At 54.9% G+C, this 22,470-nt stretch overlaps 1 protein-coding gene and 1 non-coding gene across 5 annotated transcripts in view; both read left to right on the top strand.

The window, feature by feature from the left end:
* The first annotated feature begins 550 nt into the window (after positions 1-550).
* Positions 551-22,470, top strand: part of FAIM2 (Fas apoptotic inhibitory molecule 2) — a 38,942-nt gene continuing 17,022 nt past the window's right edge. For 2 of the 4 annotated variants that reach the window (XM_037514695.2, XM_054696602.1), the window contains exons 1-10: positions 551-767; positions 3,879-4,008; positions 6,906-6,966; positions 11,519-11,714; positions 14,288-14,388; positions 14,802-14,866; positions 15,277-15,330; positions 21,167-21,217; positions 21,535-21,574; positions 22,067-22,104. In XM_037514695.2, coding sequence (XP_037370592.2) covers positions 746-767; positions 3,879-4,008; positions 6,906-6,966; positions 11,519-11,714; positions 14,288-14,388; positions 14,802-14,866; positions 15,277-15,330; positions 21,167-21,217; positions 21,535-21,574; positions 22,067-22,104 — 758 coding nt within the window. In that variant the 5' untranslated portion in view covers positions 551-745. Of the gene's footprint in view, positions 768-3,878; positions 4,009-6,905; positions 6,967-8,057; positions 8,239-11,518; positions 11,715-12,520; positions 12,699-14,287; positions 14,389-14,801; positions 14,867-15,276; positions 15,331-21,166; positions 21,218-21,534; positions 21,575-22,066; positions 22,105-22,470 lie in introns of those variants that run through there. The other 2 variants (XM_037514697.2, XM_054696603.1) reach the window with 2 other exon arrangements.
* Positions 4,033-4,102, top strand: LOC119248573 (small nucleolar RNA SNORD30). The gene has a single exon (XR_005125986.1). It is a non-coding gene; the product is annotated as a small nucleolar RNA SNORD30 (small nucleolar RNA).

Raw genomic sequence — 22,470 nt, 5'->3', positions numbered from 1 at the left:
CACCCTGCCTCCACCCCAATGTAAATGACTGCCTTGTTACGCTCCCCCCGGGGGCACTTTAGGTTTTTACTTAAGGGCACCACTTCAGTGTGTAATTATGTAGTCATTTCTAGCAGGGATTATCTCATCTGGCAGGGATTGGGTCCTTGCTCACCCCTGCACTCCCAGCTCACTGCAAGGCACACTGGCCATGCTGAACACAGAGTCGTAGGAAGGACAAGGGCCATCCCCCCCCAAGCCTGGGGGTGCCACACACCGTGCTGCTGGGTTGAACTGCACCAACTATGGGACTGGACTGGACACCTCCCACCTCCTGTGGGTGCAGCAGGGAGGCTAGGGAGCCCAGTGGGGTGATTTCTACTTGGAGACAGCATGGACCCCACCCTTCCTTTCCCAGGTGCCCACCAGCCTCTGACAGCAGGGCAGTGTTCAGCCAGTGATGGATGATAATGGCCTTCAGTGTTTCCAGCTGAGGTCACACAGGACTGGGCATGCTGACCTGGCATGTTGAGGACTCTTACCACCCTCTGGTCAGTCTGACCCTGCCTGGCTTTCCCTGTACCTGGATCTCTTTTCCTCACCACTTTCTCCTTGACCCAGAACCGTCCTTCTATTTTTTTCCTCTGGAAATGGTTTGTCCCCTGCCAGGAACACCCTGGAGACTGAATGCTTACCCAAAGAAATGAATTTTAATGATGGAATTAAAAGAGTGCAAGACTAGTGCTACAACATAGTACTTGAGACAATGCCGAGGGACAGTGTCCAAGGTGGGGGACAAAAGGAGGACACACAATTGCAAGACCACTCAGGCTCAGGGGCCAACAACAACAGGGCTTATTTAACAAACAGGAGATTAGGGAAGAGACAGGCTGGCTATCTTACCCCAGATCGTGTCCAGAAGACCCAAACAAAGGCTGCTTGTAGAAGACTGAAGGCTGGGCCAGACACACCAGACCAGGCAACAATGGACTCAACAGCACCAGGAGGCGGTGCTGGAGAACTAGACACTGTGGACAGCTCGTTGTGAACCGCTGGCATACAGTGAGCAGCTCTTTGAGACACCAGACTGAAGCCAATGGGCTTCTTCCAGGCATGTCAGAGGCAGGGCTGGAACAGGTGCAGCAGCTGAGTCTCTGCAAAGGTCTATGGCGTTTGGAGGCCTAGGAGTCTGTGGAGGCCTGGTGATTCTCACAGGTCATCTGCTTGCTGCTTCTCTCTTTGGACACCCTCTGCTGAATCCTTTTTCAAAGGTGGTCTGATGTCTCTCTCTTTAGTAGCAGCCACTGACTGACTCAACCTATCTCTTGCTCTGCCTTATCTCCTCTTTGTGGTCCCCCACCCTACAAGTCTGATTGTACCATTTTTAATGATAAATCTGAAGGGACCATTGAGGGCCAATCAGCTTGCTTTCCATTTTCAATCCGAACAATTAACTCAAGGTTGAATGGCAACTGGAGACCTCAAAACTGATTGGTCCATTTTTGACCCTGGCTCCAGGTATAAAAGAAAAAAGTCTGCCCCCTGCTCAGACTGACTTGCATTGAAGTGAGGGAAGGCTGGTGGGCCTCAAAGAACTGCCTCTGCAGCCAGCCTCCTTGGGGGTGCAGGGCGGGGGAATGCCTCCAGGCAGCTGGCTAAAGCCTATCCACCAGACAAATCTGCCTTGCCCAGAACCACAGGGCTCTGGTTACAGAATCTTGAACCGGGTACAATCTTGGTCAAGTGTAGAGGAGTGGGGGCAACCTCTCAAACCCTACCTTTTGACAGTTGTCTCCAGTGCCTATGAATATAATCGCTACCTTGCCTGGAGCAGCCTCCAGCCTTACCTTGGCCTAGACCATCTTCCTCTTGGAAATAAGCACAAAATTGGTGCTTCACATTTTCCTTCCTCCTTTATCTGTGTGCTGTTCTGGTCCCCTGAAGGGCCTTGCTACCTATTTTGGCCATCACTGTCTCTGCCTTTTTAAATGCTAGTTTTTCCCTTCTAGGTGTAGTTAACAAGTCAACTCTTCCTCCCCCAGCCCCAGTTTAAGGGCAGTGACTGAAATATTCTTGGGCTGATGGTCCCCAAGCTGGGGGCACATCCACTCTTCTCATGCTGGCTTGGCCCTCTAGGCATTTTGCTTCCAAGACTGCAAAATGAGTCGTGTTGCCTCTGTCCACAACTTCGGCCCCCTCACCTCTCTGGCAGCTGCCCCACACAGCGCTGGCTGGCAACCCGGGCAGAACCGTCACCGTGTGGGCCTGAAAGGAGGCTGTGGCCACACCCCAACCCCTGCTGCCTGGGGGCAACCCTGAAAACACTGACACATTGTCTTTGAATCTTTCCACTCTCCTGGGGGAAGGAAAGACTTCCTGCTGCCTCCCCACCGCAGTGCCTAGTCAGGCCTGCTCTTCCCTCCACCTCACGGATGTCCTCAAGTCCTCAGCGGGTTAGCCTCTCTCCACCCGCTAGTGACCAAGGAGTCCCAGACCCCGCCCCAATCCTGGTGTCCACACTGTCAACTCCATAAGGCCCCGATTTGGGCTCCAGGACAGGAAGGGAAGTGACCTTCTCTAGAATGCAGGGCAGGTTCCCCCTGAGCTGGTAAGGCCCTGCCCAGACCTCTCTCCTGGGCACCAGGAGCCTCTAGGTTACTGCCTGCAGAGGGTCTCCACCTGGCCACACTGGCTCCGTAAACTAAACTGGACCCACCTGAACATTTGGGCTCTTCTCTCCTCCTTAGCAGTGGCTAGTTTCTCCTAGGGACTCAGCCCCAAGCCTCCATCCCTTCCCGCTCGCCTTCTCCCTGTACCCGACGTCCAGACTCTCCCCAAGTCCTGGCAACCCTGTCCCAAGCCATCTGCCTGGCTCCATCTTTTCTTACCCCTGGTTCACTTCTTCTATTTTTACAATTTCAAACACAGATGGAAGGCTGGTCTATGCCTGTCTCCAAGCGCTTCACCAAAACCAACTCTCTTAGTTCTCACAACTTCACTTCACAGAGAAGGGAACGAGGCACAGAGATGTGGAACATCGTGCCCAGGCCCTGTGCCCAGGCAGCTGCTGCTGGGGAGTCTGGGCTCTGTGGCAAGAACTCGCACACGCTCCGAGCTCATGGCCGCCCCTGCGTCTCTCCTGCTTTCAACCCTCCCACGTGTTGCTCACAGACGGATCCTCCTTCCCTTCTTGTTGAAAAGCGCTCTGATGACAAGAATGACTACAGTGGTCTGGTGTGTCTGAAACAAGGCTCTGCACACACTGTGCCTCTGTTCAAAAAACCTGAAACTCCCCTCATCCCTCCCCACCCCACTACCCAGCCCTTGTATTAACAGAACAAGTCCCTTCTCTAGGATGTGACCTCAACAAACTCCTCGGCTCCCCCCACGGCCCCCTCACTGCTCCCCTCTCTCTAGCTATTTTTTTTAAAGATTTATTTATGCATACAAAAACTGGGGTACAGACCAGAGTTGCGGGGAGTGAGAAGATTCACCAGAGACAGAGTGGGGAGCAGAACAGGCAGATCCACTGAAATGCACTGCTGAGGGGAGCAGGGATGAGACAGGAGAGGTCTGCTGTGCCATGTGGGTAGCTCCCTGGCCAGCCCAGGCATTGAACTCATGCTGCAGTGGCTGGCGAAAGCTTGATAGTGCTGAGACTTAACCCCTGGGCCACCAGAGAGGCCCACTAGCTATTCTTTTTAATGTGACTTTCTGACTGTCGGCTCTAGGATTCACCTTAATCTTCCCAGATGTCTGCTGCAGACCAGCACAACCCTCCCCACAGTGTGAAATACATAGTATGTGACACACGATGTTAGCAGGTGTATGGAATGGACTTAGTTTTTGGTACATAAACAGCAAATAAAAAAGTTTGCTTCACCTGCTCTCAACCCCAGGCTGCACAGGGCTGAGCTGGGCTGGGCCTTTCCCGTCTGAGCCGCCACAGCATCACCCGGCGTGTCACAGAGAGACGGGCACAGCAGACACGGTGCACGAAGGAATGAACGAACAAACCGCGGAACCGAGGTAACTTCAGAGAGTGGGAATTATATATATGATGACTTACATGGAATCTCGTTCGGCTGATCATTTGCTGTTGAGACTCAAAAATCTGATTTCCCAGGAAGGGTGGCTTAGGTGGAAAAAAAAAAAAAAGAGAGTGGGAATTAATTTTATTTCATGAAACCTTTGTGGAGCCCTTAAGAATACTGGCTTACAGTGAGAGCTCGTTTTCACTGGGCACTGTGTGAACCACTTTTCATTTATTATCATTTAATCCTCTCAGCAATCCTGCCGTAGGAGGCCAGAGGGCTGTAGATATCTGGGTAGGATCTGCTGTCTGTATGATGCCCAGGACCACGTCATGAGGACACATATGTGATATCACAGTAACAGGGTGGAAGGGTAGGACTGGACATGGTGCAGGTTTTCTAGGATCCAGTAGACCGGGTAAAGGAGGAGTCAGAGTCCTCAGTGGCTTTTGCAGGCTTTTATTGGGATTTACCCGGTACACAGCAGGCAGGGGTGCTGGGGGCCAGGAGGCTGGCAGGCCTCCCGGCCCCCAGCAAGTCTTTTTTTTTTTTTTTTTTTAAAAGCATTCCCATTTTTTTTTTTTTTTTTTAAAGATTTATTTATTTATTTATACAAGCACTGGGTAAAGTCAGAAGCGCGGGAGGGTGAGAGAATTCACCAGAGCCAGAGCAGGGAGCAGAACAGGCAGAAGGACCGAAGTACACTGCTGAGGGGAGCAGCGGGCGGCAGGAGAGGTCTGCGCACCATGTGGGACCCTCGCCTCGTGGCCGGGGATCGAACAGGCGCTGCAGAGGATGCAGGCAGCTTCGCAACCCAGTGCTCAACCGCTGCGCCACCGGGGAGGCCCCAGCAAGTCTTGACTCTATCTGGGCTCTCCGGCCTTCTCTGCTTCTCTCTCGGCTTCTGCTGCTGCTGGCATCCCCGCGATGCCTCCCTTAAAAGGCCATTCCCTCAGCCCACGTGTACCCACTGCAGGTGCCCGCCATCAGGCATGCATTCAGGACCACGGGGTTCCCTCATCTATCCTAATGGCGGGAGGGCAGAAAAGCCTGATACTTTTACCTTACCCTACATAGGGCCCTGCATCTGAGAAACATCTTGAGACCGACAATGTCAGAATGTCTGGAGAGCACAGGGTTTCGTCCGATGCTGTGCTCTGTTCATCCAACAGCCACCAAGCACCTGCTACATCCAGGCTGGGGGCTGTTTTAACTCCTCGGTATTGAGCAATGACACCCCCACATGCCTCCTCTCATGTAGCTGATGTTCTCATGTGGGGGTGAGGGGACAGAAGGGAGGCGAAAAAATTAGAGGTATGATTGCCTTGGAAAGAAAGCAAGCTGGGGGCCTCTCCTGATGATGCAGCGGTTGAGTGTTGGGCTGCAAAGCTGCCCGTAGCCTCTGCAGCGCCAGTTCGATCCCTGGCCTCCGGGCGAGGGTCCCACATGGCGTGTCAGACCTCTCCTGTCTCGCCTGCTGCTCCCCTCAGCAGTGTATTTTATCAGTCTGCTTGTTCTGTTCCCCACTCTGGCTCTGGTGAATTCTCTCACCCTCCCGCGCTTCTGACTGTACCCAGTGCTTGTATAAATAAATAAATAAATCTTAAAAAAAAAAAAAAAAGGCAAGCTGGGCCTGGATGAAAGGACCATCCAATGAGCTGGCGGGCATCCATTGCTACTTTATGGAGAGTCAATAAGGCGATTTCTCAGTGGAGCTGTGCAATAAGTGTGGGAGTGAGGCATGCAGTGACCTGTGAATATCCAGGCAACAGACACAGCAAGTGCAAAGGCCCTGTGCTAAGAGCATGCTTGGCCCAGCTAAGGGGCAGCTAGGAGGGCTGCGTGGCTGGAGTGCAGTGAATGGGTATAGGGTAAGTGAAAAAGTGTCAGGCTTTCTGTCCTCCCGCCATTAGGATTGATGATGGATCCCTGCGGTCCTGAATGCATGCCTGATGGCGGGCACCTGGAGTAGGGTGTGGGCGTGCATAAGTGGGTACACCTGGGCTGAGAGACTGGGCTTATAAGGGCGGCGTCATGGGGACGCCAGAAGAACCACGAGAAGAGCAGAGAGCAGAAGCAGAGACCACCAGAGAACGCCGGAGAGCCCAGAGAGAGAGAAGACTTGCTGAGGGCTGGGAGGCCTGCCAGCACCCTGGCACCCCTTGCTAGCCCTGTATCTGGTAAATCCCAATAAAAGCCTGAAAACCACTGAGGGCTCCAGGACTTCTCCCTTACCCCGTCTGCTCGGATCATAGACAACCTGCACTGTGCCCATTCCTGCCGCTACAATGGGGAAGAGGGAGCAGGGAAGATCCACAAACACCCCAGAAGGCCAGGGCTATGCAAGGTTGGGCTCCATGTAACACCATGAGGCTGGGCAATAGTAATAGTAGGATTTACTAGTGTGGTTCAGAAAACTGGCACAGTACCTGGTCCTGCTGACCCCACATTGGCTATAGACAGACTCCTTAGAGCCTAACAGCAAGAGAAATCCAGAAACCCCACAGAGCGGGATCCCACAGAGGCTTGTGACAGGGCGCAACGAAACTACAGAAGAGAAGCGTCTAAGCCAGATGACTAGGGGCCAAGGAGGAGGTGGGAACTGAGAAGGGAGACCCCTCCAGAGCACAGATGCGGAAAGGGAGGGCTGAGCTGGAGCAGGAGAGCGGGGGGCAGGGGGTGCTGGGGGTCCAGATCCCAGGAGAAAGGGGTTGAGGAGCAGGGCTGGAGAGGCGAGTGAGAGGAAGGGAGATTTTGGGTTATGGGGCCTCTAGATAGGGAGGCACATGCTTAAATGTGTGTGGGGGGAGTTGGTGGTTTATTGTGGTTTATGGGGGGCAAAGGGTGAGTAGACGTGGAATAAGCACTTTGATCATTTATCTGCCCACCCAGGGCCCTGCTTCCTCATCGGTCTTCAGGCTGCTCTGGCCGGGAGATGACGGCGAAACAGAAGGTAAGGGACCACTTCCACCTATGCCAGCTTTTGGTCTCTCATCCCATCCTACCAGGTTCAGGGCCTCCTTTGAGACAGATCTCTGAGCCTGCCCTGGGGCTTGGAGGCCGCTCCTGGTAGGAGAGTCCTCAGTTAACAGTAAATCACATATTGGAGCCTGTCCTGGACCTCGGCGTGGCTTCAGCCCCGACCCTATGTTTTACAGTCCGTCCGGGATGCACAGAGCTGTTGCTCTGCCCCTAGCAAACCTGTGCCTCTGGGAGGAAAAGGGCCTTGCAAAGTCACATGGCCAGTGGGTGACTGCGTTGGGCCTCGAGCCCAGCTCCTGGGGTGAGCGCCCCACAGTAGCACTGCGGCAGCTGCGGGAACAGAGCCCAGTGATGGCCGAGTCCCAAGGACAAGCCTGGGCAGGGGGTGGGACGGGCTCTGGGATGGGCGCGGGGGGCTGGACACCAGGTGGTAAGGAGACTGAGGGAAGGCAGAAAGGGTTGAGCAGAACCAGAGGGGGCTCCAGAAAGGCCTGGTAATACGTACCAAAATGGCTGGGAAAACAGAAGCTGCATCTTCTGAAACAAGATGGCGAGGGAACCGATTGTGTCCATTCTGCAGGTTGGGGAAAAAGAGGCAAGTAGAGCTGCCCACCTGGGTTGCTCAAGGGCCTATAGTAACTTAGGGCCCTGGGGCCCTGCTAGAAGCCAGGTAGGGCAGACAAGATGTCAGACTTTTCTCTCTCAGGTGTGGATGATGAAATAAAGATGATGAGCAGGGAGATGGAGGCAGAAATCAAGGTTGGGTCTGAAGAGAGGGGGTAGGGCAGGCAGAGGCACAGATGGAGCCTGTCAGCCCGGAGATGGTGGACAGGGCCAGTTACAGCCAGGCAGCATCAGCTGGTCGGGTGTCACAGAGTCCCCGCGTCTCCTCCCACCGCTGCGGACCCATCCACTTGGCTGCACTGTAGCGTGAGGGACCGAGGCTCCCTGGTCCCCGGGGTGACTGAGCAGGGGAGGCGGGAGTTGGGCGCCACCTCCTCCCCAAGCACTGGCAAATCCGCAGAGGCCTCCGCAGCAGCCACCCACCTTCCTTGGCCCCCTCCTCACCCACCCTCCCCTCTGCGCCTGATGGTACGCTCCTGTCTGCCTGGCCGGCTGCAGTGGATATTGCTAGAACCCACGCGGAGGAAGGAAGAGACACAGGCAGGCTGCGGTAATCCAAGCGGCTGCCCCTGCCTCAGGGACCCCATCCCAGAGAGACGACAGCATGACCCAGGGAAAGGTACCTGCATCTCCCCCCACCCCTGCACCATCCTCCATCCTGCTCCTTGTTCCCTGTCATCCTGAGCAAGCTCTCTGGACCACTCTGAGCATCCTTCCTTGGTCCTATGCAAAGGTCCTCTTGGCCCTTCCTGAAGTCAGAGGACATTTTGGCGTTTCAAGGAATGGGGTGGAGAGGCCCCTTCCTGCCCACCAGGCTCACCCATACTCCCGACCCCCACCCCCATGCTTTGGCATCACAAGATCCCTCTCTGGTGCCCAGGCCTCTGAAGGAGTCAGCTGGTGCCTGGGGTGTGCACGCCTGTGTGTGTGTGCAGGGTGAGTCCTAAGGGGCAGTGTCTATGGGGCACCCCCTCCAGGTCCAGTCCCAGCCCCAACCACTTACGCTCATCTTTCACACGCGCCACAGAAACACCCCCACCCGATGCCCTGTCATGATTTTCCATCTGGATATATTCCCTATGGTTGGGGGGTTACTATGGCAACCCTGCATCAGGAAGCTCTAATTTTTGTTTTTGTTTTGGCGGAGCATGGTGCTGCAATGGACTGGATAAGACATCTTTTTTTTCTTTTTTTTTCCTTCCAGTTTTAGGCCTGAAATGAAGGGGAGGGGCTGGGGCAGAGACTTGGCCGGCCTGGTAGGGTTATATAACATCAACAGCCTGTGGAATTATACAACCACCAGGACATGGGGCTAAGGGGGAGGGTCCTCTAGCCCTCTGTTTGGGGGTGTTAAGGATTGGGCAGAGAAAACAGAAGAGAGACCTCCCCTACACTACCCCATCTTTTCTCTGAGATAACCTCACAGCCAATGGCATCTGTCCCTGGCCTGTCAGACCCTCCTCTCCCTGTTTTTAAGTCTCAAATGATGTCATTGGGTGATACCACCTCCTGCTGTTGGGCAGACCTCACTTGGGAATGCCGGATGTGTGTAATGGGGTGGCAGGGCCCAGGAGGCACTGGGGTGCTGAGTGGCACTGTGGGGGCTGGTGAGGAGGACCAGTTTTGCCTGAGCTGCAGTCAGAGGTGATGATCCTTGCCCAGGCACAAGCCCTGGGTCTGGTTCAGAGCACCTTGTTTCCAGTGACTAAAATGGTTTTTCCTGGGCATGACTCTTCTGGCCTGGGTGATGAAGGATGTTGGGGAGCAAGAGGGAAGAAGACAAGCCAGGGCCCCATTTCGACCACAGGCCTGGTTCTAAGGTCCTTCCCCAAGGAGGCAAGTGTGCAGGGGGGCCAGTGGGCAGTGGTGGTGGGGAGTGTTCACAGTGGGGAAAGGAAGTGTCCTCACTTCTGCTGGGCCCTGGGCCCCTGCCTCTGGTGCCCCTCACCCCCAGCTTGCTCACAGACTCTCTGGTGATGGAGCCCCCTCCAGTTCCAGTCCTTCGGGCTGATGGAAGCAGAGATCTTCCAGACCTTCCCTACCTGGGCTACCTTAGCTGCACGTGCCAGCAGCCTTCCCCAGTGGCCCTTCAGGTTGAACACATTTTTTTTGGAGCCAGACCTCCCATTTTCTGAGGTCCGATCCTTCCGTTGATGTTGCAGTTTCCCTGCCACCCTTCCACCAGCCTCTCCTGCCCTGAAGGCATCATTCAGCACCCAGCCCTCCTCAGAGCTAAGCTCTTGCAAGGCCGGGGCTTTTTTGAGCATACTGGACTTGAGTTTTCCATCTGCCACCCACACTTTCTTCTGGACCCCATTTTCTTCACCCATAAAAGCAAGGGACTGAATAAAATGTCTTTGGAGACCCCTTCCAGCAGTCATAGTCTGTGATTCTGTTCTGGTTTAGGGGAGGGACTGGAGCCCCTATAAGATGAGGCCAGGGAGGACCCTTGGCCTGTCCTGTGCCCCATAACCCCATTCCTCTGCTCCCCCCTTTCTGTTTCCCTGCCCCATCCCGATACTCCTTGGCCATCTCCAGCCAGCGGTGGGTCCATGTGGCTCTGAGACCCTTGTTAAAACCGGGGTCAAAATACAACTATTTTGCAAGCAGGCAGGGAGATGAAGAGGGAGAACCTTTCATTTAATAGTATTTTTGAGGACCGACTCGTGCCAGACTCTTTCCTACACCCCAGGAAAACAATGGAACCATCAGAGTCGGTCTCGGCCTGGGAGGCGTGACCATGGCCGTGGGCGCTCCTGAGCCCTTGCACCATCCTCACTTCTTACCCTAGCTGCAGCTTGTGCCCCTGGCCGGCCCAACGCTCCGGAACTCAGTTTTTACATCTATAAAACAAGGAGACACTCTTTTTTTAAATCTTGGTTTTATTGGCCTATAATTGAGGAATAGAAATGGTATGCATTATGCAGCCTAATAGTTTAATATATCATTTATTGTGAAATGTCATCACATGCAAACCAGTTAACAGTGTGTGGGGGGCAGGGAGGCAGGAACTCTTAGGATCTATCATCTCAGCAAATTTCAAGTAGGCAATACGGTATTGTTAACTCTAGTCACCATGCTGTGCATTAGATCTCTAGAACTTTCTCATCTTGTATAACTGAAACTTTGTACCCTTTGATCATTATCTCCCTTCCCCAGCCCTTGCTGACCACCTAAGCTTCATTCGATTATTTTAGTTCCCACACATAAGTGAGATCACTCAAGACTTCGCCTTTTTCACATAGTGTAATGACATTCGGGTTTATTCATATTGTCAAAACTGGCAAAATTTCTTTCCTTTTAAAGGTTGAATAATATTCCTGCGGCCTCCCTGGTGGCCTAGGGGTTAAGTCTCAGCACAATCACTGCTATGGCCTGAGTTTGATCCCTGGCCAGGGAGCTGACCCACATGGCGCAGCAGACCTCTCCTGTCTCGCCTGCTGCTCCCCTCAGCAGTGTATTTCAGTAGATCCGCCTGTACTGCTCCCCACTCTGGCTCTGGTGAACCCTTTCACTCCCCACACCACCTCTGGTCTACACCCCAATTCTCTGACACGCACACACAAATTTTAAAAATGTTAAATAATATTCCTATATATAGACTAGAATATATACACACACACATGCACATATATGCATGCCACATACAATATGTAAGTATGCCTGTATATATGCATATATAATGTGTATTATACACATATATGCATATGACATCAAATGTAAAAATTATGTTTATGTGCTGTATGTATAAAATAAAATAGGGAGCTTCTTGTGTGACCCCGATCCTTCCTAGTACAGGTGAGCAAGTAGACATGGAAATTCCAGGAATTGAGGGGCTTGTAGGAGGGCTTGGAAGACATCCTGTCCCTGGTGACTGTCTCTCTGCCTCTACTCCACAGCTCTCCGTGGCTAACAAGGCCCCCGGGACCGAGGGGCAGCAGCAGGCAACTGGTGAGAAGAAGGAGGCTCCAGCAGTGCCCTCGGCCCCACCCTCCTATGAGGAGGCCACCTCTGGGGAGGGGCTGAAGGCTGGGGCCTTTCCTCCACCCGCCTCGGCTGTGCCTCTCCACCCTAGCTGGGCCTATGTGGACCCTAGTAAGTTTCTCAGCTTCTGGAAGTTGGAGCATCAGGGGCAATGTGGGCCTGGGAAGGAATCCTGGGTAGAAGTTGCCCAGAAATAGATGCACTGTGTGGTTGTTGTATGAGGCTCTGTGGCCAAAGGCTTGGGAGGTGGAGGACAATTCTGAGGGTAGGTTGAAGAGGACTGCATGAAGAGGGACAGGTACATTCAGAGCACTCTTGGGTGGGGAAGTGGGGATTTTTTAAGTCACTGAGTTAGGGTGAATAGAGGAGAACGTGTGGAGAGAAACAAGGGGCTAGTCCAGAAAAGCTCTCCGAGGCAGAAAGAATGCAGAAAAAGATGGGAGACATCAGGGTGGGTGCGGGAAGGGGCCGCAGGCTGGCCACGTCTTAACTGGGGCTGGTCCTGTGAGCGGGGAGGACACAGTGTTGTTTCCTTGTCCCCAGTCTGAAACCTTCATGGTGATACATCCCGATGGAGACCCCAAGGTTCTTAGGGTCAAGGATCTGAGGATCCACTTCCCCCATCTCCTGTCTCTTCCCTTCCTTTGTTGAGGGCAAGAGGTCATGACCTGGGGAAGGCATGTGGACACTTTCTCGGTGTCTAGGTACACATCACAGGCAGACACAGGCTGATGCCAGCTCCTTGCAGACCAAGTGACTGGGGTGGAGGCCCTTGTTGGGTTGAGCAGCCTGCAGGAGCTTTACCTCAGAGCTGAGAACACTTGTTCACAAGCTATAGGGAAGGGACCCTCCTCAAATCCTCCTCAACCCCTCCTGCCCCCTCAGTGGTCCCCAGCCCCTCTCCCTCACCTTAGCAAGCTCCTCCCACACCTCCCCCAGCAGAATTCTAGAAGGGATCACAGGGACAATGCCTCAGGCAGAACTTCTACTCACAAGAAGAAGAGACTACCATGGTCCATGCTTCTCACTACAAACCCCCTCAGTCCAGAGCCGAGCAGACTTACCACCTTGTGACCTACTGGAAGGCCAATGAAGGTCTGGCTGTCCCCGAACACTTCCTCTTCCTACCCACAGGTCTATACACCATGGGCTGCTTTCTCTCTCCTTTCCCCCCAGCCCCCCCTACCCCCGTGCTGTTTGTCGGGAAGTTGGTGAGAGACAGACAGAGCATGACGGGGAGTGAAGGACAGCAGGTGAGGGCCTCCAGCTCCAGGCTTGCCGCGGCCTTGCGCTCTGCCTGGCTCCTCATGTCCGGCTGCCAGGACTGGATGCTTAAGGATATTTTCCTAAGAACTGTTGGGGCAGGAAGGCAGCTCACTCAGCGTGTGACAAATGCTCACTACAGAGTGTGTCAGACAGCACTGAGCTCGTTTCTGGGGATGCACGTGGGCAAGGCCCGCCCTCACGGAGCTGCCCTTGTAGACAGGTAAGTGGGCGACAACCACAGAGTGGAGCAGATGTGGTGAGAGCGCCTGCCAGTCTGGGAAGACTGCTTGGAGGGAGGGGTGTCTGCGTGAACCCTGAAGTGAGCGTGGCGAGAAGGGAAGTGAGTGTTCAGGGCTGAGAGAATAGAAGGTTCAGAGGCGAGAGAGCACATGGCTGTAAAAATATAGTCAGGCTGGAGAAAATGGCAGAGGGGACTTGCAGGGCAGCTGGAGGGCTCTGCTCGGAGAGGCTTTGTTCAGGAACTTGAACTTGAGTAAAAGGCAGTGGGGAGCCCTAGAAGAGCGGAGCAGGGGGGTATCACCGCCACCTTTAAAGACCAACATGGCGACGACTGCTGAGGAGCCGCGGAGGTCAGGGGAATGGGTGTGTGCTGTGGAGGAGAGTAGGTACATCTGAGCACTGGCAGTGGCCCAAACAAGGGGTGCAAAGAAGAGGGTGGCACAGTCCTCACCAGGCACGAGCCACAGGCTTTCGTCTGGTCCCTGTGGGAACCATTAATCCACATCACAGACCAGAAGAGGCCCGAAAGTGTGGTGGCGCAAGGTCACCCAGCTGGTCGGTCTCACTGGGGGGGGTTCACATGTGCATCTGTTTCACTGTGGGGCTCACGCTCTTCTGAAAGCCTGAATTCTGGGACCAGGCCCCAGAACTTTCTATCTTCACCCACCCCACTTCTTGCTCTTGTCTTGGCTTTGTTTTGCCTCCCGTCCTCCCCTAGCCCTGATTCCCAGCTGCAGCACTGGCATGTCTACCGCATCCAACAAATCCCCAATCCCCAGCCCAGGGGCCTAGGAGCAACCTGGGGTCAGGACTTTTGACCCTAGGATGTGTTAGTGGCCTCGGGAAAGTGGCTGACCCTCTGATCCTTGGCCTCAAAGGAGCCAGTGTCCTGGGATCAGGATGGGGGACACAAGAGAGAGAGTTTAGCCCCCAGGGAGCCCCAGCCAGAGTGGAGGGAAGGGGACAGGAGAAGACAGTTCATTCTCAGGACTCGGGGAAAAACCAGAAGCAACAGGGGATAGAGAGGTCTGGGTGGGGTGGGGTGGGAGGCTTGAGAGGAACTGGAGAGAGAGGCTCCAGCCAGTCTAGAGAGCCGGTTTGACAAAAATGAGCTCGGAGCAGCCTTTGGGGACAGCCTAGGTATGGGAGTCCTCATGGCCGTCCTCCTGCCCCCCCAGGCAGCAGCTCCAGCTATGAGCATGGTTTTCCTGGAGATCATGAGCTCTTCACCACCTACAGCTGGGATGACCAGAAAGTTCGCAGAGTCTTCATCAGAAAGGTAACTGCCTCCCCCAATTCTCTAGGTTTCTCCCCCAATTTCTCTAGGTTTGGAGAAGCTTGTGACCTAACCTGCTGGGGTATCCCTTTACCTATGAGCTTGCTGGCCTGTGGGGCAGTATTTCCTTGCTTACCATCACACCTAAGCCCCCATCACACCTAAGCATGGAGTCTCTCCTCTCTGGATACCATGGGGCACATTTTCCTGTGGGTGGGGGCTCTAGAGAGTCTTTGCTCCCCTTTCACCATGTCTGCGGTCCATTCCAGTGACCCCTAAGAAGGATGAAGGGCTCAGGGTCTGGAGAATAGATTGAGTTACCAGGACACTGGGGTCTTCCCGAGTCTTGCTGGGACCTGGGCCTCCCTGGCTTCAAACAGGGCCCCAAGCTCAACAGAACCCCTTCCTACCCACAGGTCTATACCATCCTACTGATCCAGCTGCTGGTAACCTTCAGCGTCGTGGCTCTCTTTACCTTCTGGTGAGTGGGCATTGTGCCTAGCACCTTCCAGCGGGGGGCCAAGGCCAAGCCTGGGGTGGGGCACCTAGAGTCATTCTCTCGGAAGCTTCCCCAAGGAGAAGGATGTGAGTTTGCAGACGTCACGCTGGGAAGAACCTCAGCAAGGGCAGAGAGGGGGCCTCCACCCCCTGAGGGGCAGACCAGGTGCCTTCTGGGCCTGCAGGGGTCTGTGAGGCAGCCATTCCTCTCCAGCCCACCAGCCCACACCCAGGGACCTCCGAGCCCGGACTGGGGCTGGGCTCCCTGAGCCAATGGAGGCAGTTCCCTCCTTTCCTCCTCTGGAGTCCTGTGGCTTCCGGGGAGTAGGTACGGATGTCGAGCTGGAAATAGAGTCATTGGTTCAATTCTGATTCTCTCTCCCTTCTTTGCAGTGACCCTGTTAAAGACTATGTCCAGGCCAACCCAGGCTGGTACTGGGCGTCCTAGTGAGTATACCCCAGTTCCCAGCCCCTCCCCTCCAGAGAATCCTCAGTGGCACAAGATGGGAAATCTCTGTTGACAGAATCCAAGCAAAAGATGGACAGAGGGGCCCTTCTGGGGTATTTAGGTGTGAGGGGGAGGGGAGGAGGTGGCCATAGGTCTGGTGCCTGCACGAGGTGGGGAGCCAGATCTTTATCGGCTTTCCAGTAGGTCACATGACTAGAGAGACCCAGATCTCAACTCTGAAGGGAAGGGGGCTGGGACACCTTGGCCCACACAGATGGTGTCGCTGCTTCATTAGCATTGTTATTAATACTTAGAAATTATTAATCACAGAGTGCCTAATAAGGGCTGGGCATTGTTCCATGTACTTAATGCACAGTATTGCATTGATTCTCAAGTCAACTAGTATAATTACCTCCGAAAACTAAGGCTCAGAGAGGTTGAGTAATTTACCCAAGGTCACTTAGCTAGTGGGTGGTGGAGCTGGGATTCAAACCCAGGATTCAAGTTGAGGCTTGTGCTCTTAATCCCCTGTGCAGCAGACTCCCTTCTTCTGAGCCCTCGGCTCCTCTTGTCCTGCACTTTTGAAGGAAATGCAGGTAGTTGAGAGAAGAGGTGTGATGGTGTAGGTGATTCTCACCCTCCTAGCTGGGTAGGTAAGTGTCATGCTGTATAGTTCCAGGCCAGAGCTGTCCTGGGCTCAGAGCACAACAGTGTAGTCTCCTTCACACCCGCTGTGAACCCAGCCCCCCTGCTGGGCCTGCTGCCGTAAAGTAGTGAACAGGGAACAGACAGCATATGAAAGAGCAGTGTGCAGAGGATGGGGGAAGAGGAGTGTGGCCCACTACCCCTGAGCCCCCAGTCCCCAACTGGATGCACCTCAAAAGATGGACCTAGGTGGCTGGGGACTAGAGTGGCTTGCAAAAGCATGGGCAGGAGAGCACATGTGGAACATTTGCTAAGTTGGAGGCTGCATTGGCAGATGGTGGGAAGGTTCCCTGAGGGAAAGCCGGGACACCAGAGAGCAGTGGGGCCTGCTGGGATGTGGGCGCTGAATGCCCAGCCAAGGGACTTCACATTACAGCCATCCCAGGCCTGTTTCTGGATGGGGATCAGGTGGGCATGTGGGATCTGCTCAAAGCCTTCTCAACTACCCCAAGCCTAGAGCAGCCCCAGAGTAGCTGTGGTGTTAACACAGCCCACCGGCAGCTGACCGGAAGGAGACTCTCCTGGCCTCCAGGGCTCCTCAGAGCAGAGGAGAGAAGTGGCTTAGCCAAGCTGGAGTCCCAGGGAAGGAGACATTCACACCCAAAGCCTTTCTTCTTCTTTTTTTTTTTTAAAGATTTATTTATTTATTTATACAAGCACTGGGTGGTACAGTCAGAGCACGGGAGGGTGAGAGGATTCACCAGAGCCAGAGTGGGGAGCAGAACAGGCAGACTGATGAAGTACACTGCTGAGGGGAGCAGCGGGCGGCAGGAGAGGTCTGTGTGCCATGTGGGACCCTCGCCGTTGGCCAGGGATCAAACCGGCGTTGCAGAGGCTGTGGGCAGCTTTGCAGCCCAGCGCTCAACCATTGTGCCACCGGGGAGGCCCCCACCCAAAGCCTTTCTGAGGGCACAGAACAGAGGGCCTGTCTGCAGAACTGGCAGGGAGGCGTGTGTCTTGGGGAATTGGGAGGCACTGTATGGTAAAACTAATGAGGCCCCAGGGACTGGCACCCCCACCAGCCCACATGGCAGGTTGGCATGACTCCTGACACGTCTGCACTGCCTGGCAGTCTCCAGAGCCCTGAGAATGGAGTCCCCAGACCCTGGCCAGGTCTTCTCTGGGAGGGTCTTTGGGACTCTGTCCTGAGCAGATGATGACAGAAGACAGCTCAGGGTGGCAGGCTCAGTGCGTGGGGCCAGAAAGGAACCTTGTGAGGGCGGCCATGAGATCCGACCTCGGTGGGGTGGCGCTTCCCTCCTCCTCAGCATCTCTGGCACAGACAGAGGTACTAGGAGGACCCGGAAGTGCAGACTGTGCTTTCCTTGGGCACCACAACGCTTTCAAGATTTCAAGGTGCTTGGGCATTCGCTCCCAGGATGCTTCCCTTGCTTCTAGAAAGCCAGCCTGTGGCCAGGACATCCTCTCCTGTCCCCTCTGTACCCCTCTACTCTTCCTGCCCCCCAGTCTGCCTCTGAGATCTCGCGGGTCTCACCTCCTCCAGCACACTGCGCCCTTAATAGCAATAAGAATAGAACAGCTGCTTCTCTATGTGTGAGGCCCTGTGCTAAGTGCTTTACAGATATTTTTCATTTGACCCTTGCGACAACCCTATCAGGTGGATACTACTATTAACCCCATTTTATAGATGAGGAAGTTGGGGCTCAGAGAGAAGTTATTGCTTTGCAATCAGCATAGCCAGGATCGAAGTCTTTCAGACTGCAAAGCTCATGCATTCCCCTCTGTGCTGCTTCCCCAGGGCCTAGAACTATCCTGGAGCAGGACAAGTTGGGGGCTGGGGGAGGACACTAGGTCAGGTACTGGCTTCTGTCAGAGCCTCACTCCCATGTCCTGACGCTCTGTAAACAGACCATGGCTCCAGTCCAGGCCCTGGGGCCCAGGCTCTTACATGCAAGTAGGTCTTTCTCCCTTCTCCAGTGACTCACTCTCTACCCCCTGGGTGGCCGCCTTCCAGCACACACACCCCCACCCACCCCCCACCCCTGATTCCCAAGGCTCCAGTCATCTCCCTCAGAGGCTCTTGCCTTATTGTCTGATCACTCCCTATGAGCCACAGTGGTGGGGACCGCAGGCCTCGTGGCAGTGGGTGGGAGGGGCTTGGGCAGAGAAGGAAAAGTGTGAGACCAGAGCTGGAGGTGTGAGGTGGAAGCCGCAGAGCTTCTCCAGGAAACTGTCAGTCAGCCAGGCTCTAATTATCATCATAACGCCCATCCTCAAGGTCTTACCCTGCACCAGGCCCCGTGCTAATGCTAAACACTGGACGTGTGTCTCTCATTCAGTCTTCTTCGCTCCAGCCCAGTGACTTGGTGCCAATATTCCTGTTTTACAAAGGAGGGAGCTGGAGCTCTGCAGTGAAGTCACTGGCTCCAGGTCACAGAGAGCAGTGCAAGCTGGGGCCACAGGCTGCCCAGAGCCCCAGGCTGTCAGTCTCTCTGCCCTTTAGCCAAGCCACTTGCCTGGAGGGCTGAGAAGCTCTAGATCAGAGAAAAGGGGATTGGACCCATCCCTCAGCAATCTCCCCATCTGGCCGGGAGATAGGACCCACACAGAGGCTGCATACAGAGAGCGAGCTATTGCCGCCATCATTGTCAAAGTGGCTGGCCAGTGACTCAAGCGACACCAAAAGCGAGCAGTTGCCGGGATGTTTCTCAACTGGGGCAGGGCGACCCCACTCCTCCTGGAGAGGCAGGATGTTTAGCAGCCCTGGCCCTGAGAACACCTCCGTCACCGTGACAGCCCATACTCTGGAACCCCTAAAGACAGGAAAGGCTAAACATGGCGGGGCTCTCTGGTCACCAAACCCACAAGGCTTGCCTCATCCCCTGCCTGCCCTGTTCTTTTGCATTCCCTCCAGAAGTATTTACAGAGCGCCACAGTGGCAGGCCTGGGGCTAGGCGGTGGGCAGGGACATGGTGAGCAGGTTGCCCCAGGGGCTCCACCTGGAGGGTGGGGGGGGGTGTGAGGGCGCAGGCTTAGGTCGAGGTTTACCCTTGGTTCACAGAGGAAACCCCTTGAGCCCAGGCCTCAGGCATCCTGGCCAGCAGCAGGAGAAGGTGGTGTGGGGCGTGAGAGAGGAGAGCGGAGGGGTGGAGCGTGGTAGGGAGGCCTGGAGAGGAAGGCAGGGTGGGTCGTGCGGGGCATTGCCAGTCTCTGGAATCTTACACAGGAAAGCGACATGATCAGTTCTGCCAGGAGTTTGGAGGGCAGAAGGCAGGACCAGAGGCAAGATGACCAGATGGCTAGAGGTGGCCTGACCGAAAAGGTGATAGTAGGGAAGGGTAGGGCCATCGAATCCGGTGGGTAGTTAGTTGCATGTGGGAAGGAGAGGATCGAGGATGATGCTATGGCTGACTGGGTGACGGTGGGTGCGCAACTTCCTCTGCAACAGGTGATGCAGGGGGTCAGCGAAGGGTTGAGTTTGGGTCTGACCTGTTGAGTGTTTCTCAGTTGGATATTCAGCCCTGGGGCTGAGGAGGAAAATCTAAATCTAAATCTGCAACATGGGTGTGCTGATAAAGTGAGCTCACCCTTGGAGATCATGCGGGGAGATGACCTCTGCAGGACCCTGTGTGGAAGGCACCAGGCATACTTAGAGATACTCTGACGAGATTATGAAGGAGAGGCCAGGGAGGCAGGAGGAAACCCAAGAATGTGTCATTTGGAACCAGGGAAACAGCGGGAGCGATCAGATGTTGCTAAGTCAGGCTAGATAAGGACTGACAAGTGTCAATTGGACTTAGCAAGGTCACAGCCACACGGCAGAGCCAGGTGTGGTTATGTGGGGCTGGAGCTGGTTTGTTGAGTCGGGGATCAATCAGGAGATGGAAAGTCACCCTGAGCAGAGACAACTCTTTCAAGAATCTTGGCTTTTAGCCTGAAAACAGAGGCAGTAGCTAGAGTTGAGGAAGATGTTGGCTAGAGATGGAAAACATTTGAGGAGGAGCCTGCGGGAGGAGATGTAGCAGGAGAAAGGTTTCATAATGATGCGGGGCACCTGAGGGCATGGGGCCTCAGGCTGGGGGCATTGGCTTGGGATGGGAGGAGGGAGAGGAAGGAAGGGCAGGTGCACAGGTGAGGTTTGAGGTTTGTAGGTGGCAGGCAGGGAGCCGGTGAGCCCCACCTCATCTCAGCTCTTCCTGGGACATCACACCAGGCAGGAGAGCAAGGCGGCCTGGGAGGCTGTGGCTGGGGGAGGAGGTTTGGAACAGCTGCTGTGGGGACAGGAGATGGCCGAGGAGAGATGGGGAAAGGTGGCAGGTGCCGCATTGAGGGCCCACTGAGGCTGGGCACTGCCCTTGGCCATGGCACCACCCAAGTAGGCATGCGCAGGCCTGCTGGAGTCATTGCGTCCTCAGTCTCAGCTCCCAGTTGGACTGGCCTCTGGACTGGCCTGCTGTCCAGAAAATCCTCAGTCCCCAAGTCCCATCTCTGGGTTTTGCCAGAGCTCCCTGCCAGTCTCCCAGTGGGCAGGGCCACCTGGTTCAGAAATTCATGCTGTGCCAATGCTGGCAGGACAGGGCTCTACCCCTGCTGAACGTGCAGCCTAGTGAGGTAGGCAGACAATAAACAAGAGCCTTGAAGGGAGTGACAGGTCGATGGGGCCTGAAGGAGGCAGTGTGGGGTCATGGGTATAACCCAGCCCTGGAGCCAGGTGCCTGGGTCCCAGCGCTGCCTTTGCTGTGAGGTCGCTGCCTGATGTTGGGCAAGTCACTGGCCTCACTGCCGCTCAGCTGGAAAGCACAGAGCGCGCTTCATTCATTAATGTCTGTGAAGTTAGCACTGCTCCTGCCCTCGGAAGACTCTAGACGAGCCTTTCTTTGAAGGAGTCAGCTAGTGTCCGCAGACCACTTTAGAACGCGCAGTGGATCTCCCGTGGCACCCAAAATTCAGTATTTCTAGAAGCTCATCCTATTCTCCTCTTTTGGAATTGGACCACCACCTGTCACTGCCAGGTTCTGGGGTGGCCCTGGCTTTAATCCACTTCACCACCACCCCCAGCACCTTGCCTGGCACCTGTGGGCAGGTGGAGTAGAGCGTAGAATGAGCAGGGGGCTGAGTGGAGGGGCCTCACAGTGGGCCGGCTGATCCCCCGTCCATCTGTTCTCACAGTGCTGTGTTCTTTGCGACCTACCTGACCCTGGCCTGCTGTTCTGGACCCAGGTATGATGGTCAAGTTTGTGGGAATGTGAGCGGGACCTTGGGAGACTGGGCCCTGTCTTGTCTTCCACCAGTGCTGTGCACCAAGAGGCCCCGTCCTGCCCTGGGCTCCATCAGAATACCTGCCCCTCCCTCCTTCACTCGGCACCTGTGAGGTGGGGGATGGTGGGCAGACAGACGGGGGTACCTGGGGAGTATGACTGAAAGACGAAGATCCCAGGTGTGGGGTTAGGTTTGGGCAGAGACCCCCTCCCTGCAGAGGAAGCCAGCCTGTTTTGCGGCACCCCCACATTCCTCTGACCCTGGTGCTTGCCTTACAGGAGGCATTTCCCCTGGAACCTGATTCTCCTGACCATCTTTGTAAGTGACCTGGGGGTGTCTGAGTGAGGATGGAGGAGGAGAGACGGAGGGTGGCAGCCTGGGTTGGTGATGGCCACTGTGGGCTCACGGGGGTGGGGGGTGGTGCAGGGACACTTTGACCCCAACTACTACACAAAAGTTTCCACCTTCTCCAAAATGGACCGAGTCTCTTGCCACTGCACTCACTGTCCCTTTTCATTTTGGTTTTGTTTTTGAAACCACATGTGGCATTGTGGAACATGGATAATGAAGAGTGGGGAGGGAGAGCTCTTAGAAAGGGGGGAAGAGACAGGCAGCAAAAGAAAGAAAAGGATGCCAACTTGGGCCCCTTGGGACGCCCCTTTGCAAGGTCCACGTGTGGAAATAAGTGTGTGAGCAAAGCTGACTCAAAGTCCAGGGAATATGTGCAAGGGCTGGACCTTGAAGGTGTCTGGAGCCCACAGAGTCTGAGTTCTGCTGTACAACCCTCATCTGTTCTGCTGTTTCTTTCAGACCCTGTCCATGGCCTACCTCACTGGGATGCTGTCCAGGTAAAGGGGACTGGCCAAACCCTGCGGGGAGCTGCCCCTGAGCACCACCCCTCCTGGGAGCATTTGGATAGAAGAGGGGTTCAGGCAGGCAGGTGACATTGCGGGACACTGCCTATAGGGTCTGTAGGATGGAGAACAAGGTGACTCCTCAGGCCACAGCTCACAAGTGCCCAGACTCCTGCTCATTCAGCACAGAAAATCCCCACCAGGCACCAGCACAAACCCTCCTGTTACTTTTCAAGATCCTTCTAACAGGATTTGAAGCCTGACCAGGATGGAGAGGGCAGGGCCCAGTAGAAAAACTGGGGAAGCAGGAAGAGGGAAGATTCTGGGAAGGGGAGTTAGAAGCAGGGGGCACAGGTCTGC

This window comes from Talpa occidentalis, unplaced genomic scaffold, assembly GCF_014898055.3.
Source record: "Talpa occidentalis isolate TD23 unplaced genomic scaffold, MPIMG_talOcc4v2.1 talOcc4.16, whole genome shotgun sequence".
NCBI lineage: Eukaryota > Metazoa > Chordata > Mammalia > Eulipotyphla > Talpidae > Talpa > Talpa occidentalis.
Note: the sequence above shows the minus strand (reverse complement) of the source record. Positions and strands in the feature narration are given on the sequence as shown.